This window comes from Nicotiana sylvestris, chromosome 9 (assembly GCF_000393655.2).
Source record: "Nicotiana sylvestris chromosome 9, ASM39365v2, whole genome shotgun sequence".
NCBI classification, from domain to species: domain Eukaryota; kingdom Viridiplantae; phylum Streptophyta; class Magnoliopsida; order Solanales; family Solanaceae; genus Nicotiana; species Nicotiana sylvestris.
The window spans coordinates 16656388-16664949 of record NC_091065.1 but is presented as its reverse complement, the minus strand read 5'-3'; the positions used below and the strand labels follow the sequence as shown (position 1 = coordinate 16664949).

General features: G+C 35.4%; 1 protein-coding gene across 1 annotated transcript; it reads left to right on the top strand.

Annotated features, from left to right (window-relative positions):
* Positions 1–1157: 1157 nt before the first annotated feature.
* On the top strand, positions 1158–4389 carry LOC104213124 (ADP,ATP carrier protein, mitochondrial). Its single transcript, XM_009762558.2, has 4 exons — positions 1158–1317; positions 2735–3240; positions 3342–3713; positions 3905–4389. The coding sequence occupies exons 1-4, from the start codon at positions 1182–1184 to the stop codon at positions 4199–4201; spliced, it is 1311 nt and encodes a 436-aa protein (XP_009760860.1). The 5' UTR covers positions 1158–1181; the 3' UTR covers positions 4202–4389.
* Positions 4390–8562: the final 4173 nt, after the last annotated feature.

The window sequence follows — 8562 nt, the reverse complement described above, 5'->3', positions numbered from 1 at the left end:
TATAAATTCAATAAAATAATTTGGACCATTTTAAATATATTAGTCCAAATAAATATTATGGGCCAATATAATTGAATTAATTATTTAAGTCCAATAAATATTGACTGGGCTAGCCCATTTAATTGGGCTACAAATGATGAGCCCATCTCATTAGGCCCAAGAAGTCATCTTCCTAGAGGCCCAATGCCACGCGTCAAATGACGTGGCACGCCAAGTCAAACGAAAGAGCCAATAGGATCGTGCCATGTGTCAAAATGACAAGGCATGCCAAGTCACACTAAAAGGCCAATGAAATCGCGCCACGTGTGCAAGTGACATGTTCTGGCCAATCAAATGCGGCCATGTCACACTTCAATTTGATTGGTCGGAAAGAGTTTGTTCTTATCACAACTCCTCCTTTCCACAACTATAAATAGGGATCTTTATAACTCAGAAAAGGGACAGAAGTTATAACAAGAAGCAAGAAAGAGCTCGTGGATCAAACGCTGCAAATTCCTTCGCAAGTTTCAAGCTTCAAGTTCAAGAAATCAAGTTCAAGCTCAAGAACGAAGAAAAAATCAAGTTCAAGCTCAAGAACGAAGAAGAAATCAAGCTCAAGTTCAAGCACGAAGAACAAATCAAGGTCAAGTTCAAGCACGAAGAACAAATCAAGGTCAAGCTCAAGCTCAAGAACAAGATCATCGTTCGAGGCAACAAATACATATTCAAGATCAAGCTCAAAGGCCCTTGAATTTATTTACCATTGAAAGGAAGAATCAGAGGATTCATAGAGATTGTAACACTCAAATATTCGAAATAAAATACTACGATTATTCGATATTTTTCGGTCTTGATTTTATTTTCTCGACGCAAATTTATTGTCTACAAGATTATTTATATATAATTCAAATAACTCAAATATATTATATGGTTAGTGTCCACGCATTCGCGCGAGTGATAATGCTAGTTCATTTGAAGGTCAAAGAAAATATTCATCTAGAATACGATGGTCAAAGCACTATATGTTCACATAGTTAATATATATAAATAAAAAAATTAAAAAGAGTATAAAAAATGTAATAAAATTACTAACTTGACTTTCGAGATGGAGTAATGCTTTCACATAAAATAAAATGAGTAATAAAATAGAGTGTAACAACTAAGTAATGTGCCGCGAAGCAGGGGAAGAAAATGCTAAATGAATGAAAAATATCTGCAGTATAGGTCTTAGCCACCCAATATATACTCATTCTCTATTCTCCCTTCAAAACCCTCTAGCTCCTCGTTCTTCTCCCATCTCCATTTCCTCTTTCGACTTCCAAGGCGAGTGGAACGCAGGTAACCATAGCTTTCTCTCTCACTAAAACATTCCACTCTCTGTCTACAACATGTATTTGGATGGTCTAAAAGTTGGAGATTTTGACCGTAAATTTCACTTTTTTTAGCTGAGCCCTAATTTAATTTCACTTTGTTCTGCTTAGATCTGTGAAATTATAGAGATTTTTCACTTGTTTGACTTTTTGCGAGGTTCGTTTTATTTTGATTTATCTATTTTGTGTAGTTTTTTAGTTTATAATGGATCTGTTTGTGTGTTTGTTGGAAATGGATCCTAGGTTTATGGATCTTCGATTTTATCGATCTGATTTTTGTGCTCAACTGCTGTTGCCGTGTTTTAGTTATAGGAGACGTTGATTTTATATATGTGTACTGTAGATCTGGTCAACGAGTAATGTGATTCTGTTTTTTTTTGTTCTATGTAATTTAATAAGTGCTGTGTGGTATGAGAATCTAGAATTCTGTTAGTGAAGCATGTACAATAGCTAGTTGTATCTCTTAAAAGTAACAGAAGTAGCTTTTGGCGTATGTTTTGTCCTTGAACGAACTGTGTACATACTCTATATATCTGGTCAATGCCTAGTGTGGTTCTGATTTCTGTGTTCTAAGTAAGGATTTAAATTATATGCGCTGATGATGTAAAGATTCTTTTAATACTATCAATGTTTTTTAACTTGTTATATCAGGTTAGTTATTATTTTTACTAGATTATTATTAGTGCTTATCAAGAGATTTGCATGTTATTACCTTATAAGTGACCTATAGTGGAGTAATTGTTTTCACAGTCGTTCTATGCACCGATGCTGTAAACAATATTTACATTATCAGATTACTTATTAGGTAATTACAGGTAATTATTTTGATAAACATCAATTGGTAATCTAGTAAAATGGTAACTAACCTGCTATAACATGTTAATATTCATTGATAGCGTAAAAGAATCTCTACACTTACAATGTATATAACTTAAATCAGTTATAATCTTGTTACCTAGTATAAGAATCTAGAATTTTGTTAGTGAAGTATGTACTATAGGCTATAGCTAGGGGCATTTGGTAAGCATCATAGATTTACTTGGCTGATTGCTATTGAGAATTGAGAAAAATGGTATTCATTGACAATTTTTGTACAAAGGAAACGGTACCATCTTAAACATGCCGAAATGCAAGAAATTTGGTCTGTTGATGTAGTGTACTAATTTACTATGTTTCTATGCAATATATTATTGGTGAATTCTGCTCAGTTGAGTTCCCATTACGAGTAATGAGAATAAAGATTTACTGAAATCACCCGGGGGATTGGTTAGTGGCTTGCATTTCTTTAGTGGTTAAGATGGAGGTTAAAGTTCTCTATTATGAATCTTTATCAAAAGAAGTTTTGAGCTTAAGAGAAAGACCTAAGTCTTGCTTCATCCTTGCAGGAGTTTACTTAGCAATGGCGGATAACCAGCACCCAACTGTTTTTCAGAAGGTAGCTAACCAGATGCATCTGAGCTCCAGTCTTTCCCAGGATGTCCATGCTCGCTATGGGGGCATTCAAAGGCCTGCTCTCCATCAGAGACGTTTTGCATATGGCAATTACTCTAATGCAGGACTGCAAAACTGCCAAGCCACACAGGATCTCTCATTGATTTCTGCAAACGCTTCACCAGTGTTTGTGCAAGCTCCCCAAGAAAAAGGATTAGCAGCTTTTGCCACTGACTTCCTTATGGGTGGTGTTTCTGCTGCTGTGTCAAAGACTGCTGCTGCCCCTATTGAGCGCGTGAAACTTTTGATCCAAAACCAAGATGAGATGATTAAGGCTGGTAGACTGTCAGAACCATACAAGGGAATTGGAGATTGTTTCGGGAGGACAATTAAAGATGAAGGATTTGGTTCTTTGTGGAGAGGAAACACTGCTAATGTCATTCGTTACTTCCCTACTCAGGTATGCCATTTACTTACATTGGACGCTGCAATTTATGTCATGGGCACTGAATCTGCTGATTTTTGGTAATATGGAATACTGACTGATATTGTGTTCCACAGGCCTTGAACTTTGCATTTAAGGACTACTTCAAGAGGCTCTTCAACTTCAAGAAGGACCGTGATGGCTACTGGAAGTGGTTTGCAGGCAACCTTGCATCTGGTGGTGCTGCTGGTGCTTCTTCTTTGCTCTTTGTTTACTCCCTTGACTATGCTCGTACTCGTCTTGCAAATGATGCCAAGGCTGCAAAGAAGGGAGGTGGGAGACAATTTAATGGTTTGATCGATGTCTACAAGAAGACTCTTGCATCTGATGGAATTGCTGGATTGTACCGTGGGTTCAACATTTCATGTGTTGGTATCATTGTGTACCGTGGTTTGTACTTCGGAATGTACGACTCCTTGAAGCCAGTGCTCTTGACTGGAAACATGCAGGTTAGTGATGTGCTCCTTTGGTATTTTCTCTGATGATGTCATATGTTGACAGTTATATTCAGATTCTTACATTACTTAAATTTTGTTGCCTGTTACTTTGGTAGTTTGGAGTTTAACATATTATGGCGGGTTTATGACTTCATTTTGTTAGGAGTTATTATTGACCTTGGTTAATCTCTTGATGTTTACAGGATAGTTTCTTTGCTAGCTTTGCTCTTGGGTGGCTTATTACCAATGGTGCTGGTCTTGCATCCTACCCAATTGACACTGTTAGAAGAAGAATGATGATGACATCTGGTGAGGCTGTGAAGTACAAGAGCTCATTCGACGCCTTCTCCCAGATCCTTAAGAATGAGGGTGCCAAATCTCTGTTCAAGGGTGCTGGTGCTAACATCCTCCGTGCCGTTGCTGGTGCTGGTGTGTTGGCAGGTTATGACAAGCTTCAGGTCATCGTTTTTGGAAAGAAATATGGTTCTGGTGGTGCCTAAGCCCGACTTAACTACTTGTTTTTCTAGAATTAGAATATGGTGATGAAAATCCTTCAAATTCGAAGAACCGTTTTGGGGCAGATATTTTACGTTTTTCCCTGTCCCTTTTGAATAATTCAAAGTTTAGAGCGGGTTAGAACTTTAAACCCTCAATTAATTATTCCCTTGTTGAAGGGGTGGTTTTGTTATGCAGGCCTTTATCACAGCAGAGTTCACAAATTCTCATAATCGATTTTGATTGAATTAAATTCAGTTCAGTTTCATCTGATGTTTAAACATCTTTCCTGAATCCTGACATTCTTTCATATTCGTTTTCTTATAGGATATTAGTTCTCTTTTTTTCTCTTTCAAGTTGCTCACTTCTGTAGTGGTTTCAGTTAATGTTGTGCAGTATTTTTGAATTCTGGAAAGAGCATGATTGCCTCCTAATTGCAACCAGGATATTACAATCAAGGGCAAAATATTTTGATCATACTTGATTGTGTTTGTAGAAATTCAAAGTTATTGATTATATATTATTGTATCCATCTACGAGTCAAATGAAAGGAGATTTAGGAAATAAATTCAGTGGAAATGCAGTCACTACTAGGATCTGTTTTTTTTTTTCTTAACCCTTTTCTCCCCTTTGGTATAGTGTTTTAAGAGAATGAAAAGGGTATTATAAAGAAGATTATAAGAGTTATTTGGTGAAATAGTTGAACCAATGTTATTATGAAAGGATTACAAAAGTTTTGCAACTAGAAGGTGTTAAAGGTTCTTTCACGTGAGGCATTTGTACTTTTTTTTTCCACTTTGACAATATCAATAATTACTTAAGTATCTCCCTACGAAAATAGATTATTACTTTATTGAACGTTATTAATATATTAATTGTGTTATAAATAATTATCTAATGATGAATGTACATAACTCATAAAGGAGTAATACCCACTACTCTTCTCCATTATCTCTCGAACTCTCACTACTCCAATACTTATGGAGTTATGGTTGTAACTCCTATACCTTCATAATCTCCCCATGATCTTCCTTCATGATCTCAAATGTTTAATGTTATGTTTATGATATTGTTTTGTATACCTGTATGTAATACTATAAATAAAGGATGAGAAGCGATATTGTACACACTTGAAAATACTTGATGAAATAAGAAAGTTCTCTCTTTCCTATCTGCATCACTTGTCTATTTCTTGTTTTACATTGTTACTTTGAGTTTAATTTCTTAACACATTATCAGCACAATACTTTAAACCACCGGAGATATGTTCCTCAATTGAAGAATGTTTACGAAGAATAAAGTATGTAGGGGGTCGTGATAAGCCCTTACAGGAAGGCTTAGTGGTATTACACAATACCAATATGGTATAAATGTTCTCAGGTAGGTGTGAGGTTGGATTTGAAAAAGCCTCTGCTATGCTCCAGGTTTACTCCTCTGTTACTTATGTTGCCTTCCTTAAGTCTTTTGAGTTGACAATTTAATTTCCTAATAACTTTCATTCTTGACCTTGTCTAAATTATTGAAGTTTAGAAAAACAAATGTAGGTAATTGAGTCTTTATGAGTATGAGCTTGTGTCAGTTACATGTAATCTTGGGGTTATAGCTTAAGTTATACTAGTAATAATTCCTATATTGCACCCAGTATTTTGATTAAGAAGAAAAGGAAATAGGTAATTATAATCTTAAAAAATATATGGCCCACCACTCTATGAACCCGATAATTGTGTGCACTTTTATTAGTCCTTCTCACTTTGAGCCAACTGGATTGAAATAACAAGTGACTATTCTGAGGGTATATTTATGTGCTTAATTCTTTTGTTAGTGACAGTGATAATAGTAGCAGAGTTTTAATTGTTAGTACGGGTGAAATTGTCCTCACATTTTTGAAGTACTCATGAATTGCATAACTTACATATTTCTGTCAGTTTTAACATAATTTACTGTGGTCTAAATCTTTTTATAGTCTGTAAAAAATAGTTTATATTATTTCTATCTTAAAGAGGTCAAAACTACATGCAATGAGTTTTATAATCATACATGGATGAAGTGCTACTGTTATAAAATTGTTATAACAGAATGGTTTTATGCATAACCATTATATGTGTCCCTGTACGTAATAGATTTAGAGGGTTGAGGGTGAGTCTCCAGGCACTTTGACCTATGTTGTCATTGATTGAGGGTAACACGATGTGTTAAAGTCTCAGTGCACCGTAAGGGTAAGACATCCAATTTGAGTCTTGGTGTACCTTGATATAAGATATTGGATTTAAGTCTTAACGCACTATGATCTAACACGCCTTTATATGGGTAGGGCATTGAGTTTGAGTCCTAATGCACCATGTTGATGATATAATGATGATTAAAAAAATAATATATTTTTCATGAAAAGGCATAAAACTTGTCCCACTTGATTTGCTCCATTTTTGAAGTGAATGTGATAGCGGTGCATAATAAGTCTAAATGAAGACAAGTGGTTGACCAATGAACGTAGACGTGCCAAAGATCAAAATAATAATAGTCATCATTATGGTCATTGTAAAAAGGAGAACAATAAGGGTCCTCAAAATAATTCTTCAAACGTGAAAGAAATACGTATCAATGTGGTCTGTTAACACGAGACATGCTTAAATGATTATAGTCCATTCCTTGAAAATGCGACTTGTGAAAGCATTGTAAATGCAAACCCATTCCTGAAAGTGAATGTGAAAATATATAGGCAAAATACATCGGCAGACCCTCGAAGTTGTTCTCATTTTTCACTTAAACACCCTATTTTAAGTATGTCCCATTTGAACATTTTAACTATCTTTACTGTGTCATTTTGGCATAATTTGATGATATGGCATACTGTGTGTATTACACTATTTTTCCGAGCGTGAGAGATTAGTATTTCTATTTTTTTAATTTTTTAATTTTCTTTTTTCCTCCTATTCTTTGGCAAGCAGAACACGAATGAGGTCGCCAGAAAAGTCAGAACTCCGGCCAGGTCCAAAGAGGCGACAAGCAACAGTAATATGTTTAGGATCCTCATCTCCTTATTTCTCCCCAGTGAAGTGTGTCACACCTCCTTTTAACCTACACTCCGGAAAAAGGGGGTATAAGGGAGTTTTTTCCAATTTAAGTGACAATTGAAACATGATTATTTATTTAAAATTCAGAGTCGCCACTTGAGATAATTTATGATGTCCCAAGTCACCGGTTCAAATCCCGAATCGAGGAAAAGATTGACTATGTATTACAGTCCACGAACCAGAAATCCGGGTAAGGAATTCTGTTAACCCGGGAGAAGGTGTTAGGCATTCCCGAGTTCGTGGTTCTAGCATGGTTGCTTAAACTATCATAATTGGCCTATTATCTGATTTTAATACATGTTTTAGCCTATGGTTCAATTTTAGCTCTATAAACCGCTTTTAATTATTTTTAAGAAGATTCAACATTATCTAAAATACGTCTTGAACCACTCCACATGAAATGCACCCGCAATCCACGACACATTTTATTTAACGTTGTTGAGATTTGGATTTGGGTCACATGAAATGCACACCCGAGTTTAAGGAAATTAATTTAAATAGTGCGCCTAAAGCAACTACGCACTTTTAAGTTTATGAGGGCTATTAAAAATTCAACTAATGAGACACCTCGATTCTTATGGCCCCAAATATTTTCCTTTACAATCAGATGGTTCGCCATTTGAAGAGTCAAGAAGGCTCAAGTCAGCAAATTTTGTCATTACTCCAAATAATTAATTTAAGAGTCTAATGAATATAAAGAGATTATTACAAACAACATCAATTTTTTTTTAAAACTAAATATAGCATAAAATATCAATGATTAGACATGTAGCGTCAAAGTAGAATCCAACAGATGTAATAACAAAGACTAATAGAATTGAAACCCATTTACATTTCTTTTTTACTTTATCATTGCACGTCTTTACCCAATAGTCTTGCACATTAATATAGAACCACACAAATGGATAATTAAATATCAAGGACACGAGCAACGTGATTATGAAGTTATATGAACACCAAAGAAAATAAAACAGATCTAAAACATTACTCCAGCTAGCAAAGTTGAGAAGACAAAAATAAAGTTGCAAGTGAAAGAAAATGGACCTTTTATAGCTTTCAATTTATCCAAAAGAAAGGCATTCTGAAGAAGCTAACATCGAACAGACCTGCTAATAAAAGACCACGTCGGAACCTCGAAACTCGCCGGGAAAGCTCGTCGAAGAATTCGACTCGAACCCGACTAAAAATAATATTATTTTATGAGGAAATGAGGTGTTTTCGAGCTGCTTTTCAGCTGAATTTGGAGCTTTTTTGGGGCTGGAAAAGGCTGGCTGCTGCTGCATTTTGTGATTCCA

Excerpts from the sequence above, each read along its gene's own strand:
- LOC104213124 (XM_009762558.2), top strand. The coding sequence starts at position 1,182 with ATGAAAAATATCTGCAGTATAGGTCTTAGCCACCCAATATATACTCAT. Across the intron at positions 1,318-2,734 it reads CCAAGGCGAGTGGAACGCAG|GAGTTTACTTAGCAATGGCG; the intron begins GTAACCATAGCT and ends TCATCCTTGCAG. Across the intron at positions 3,714-3,904 it reads TCTTGACTGGAAACATGCAG|GATAGTTTCTTTGCTAGCTT; the intron begins GTTAGTGATGTG and ends TGATGTTTACAG.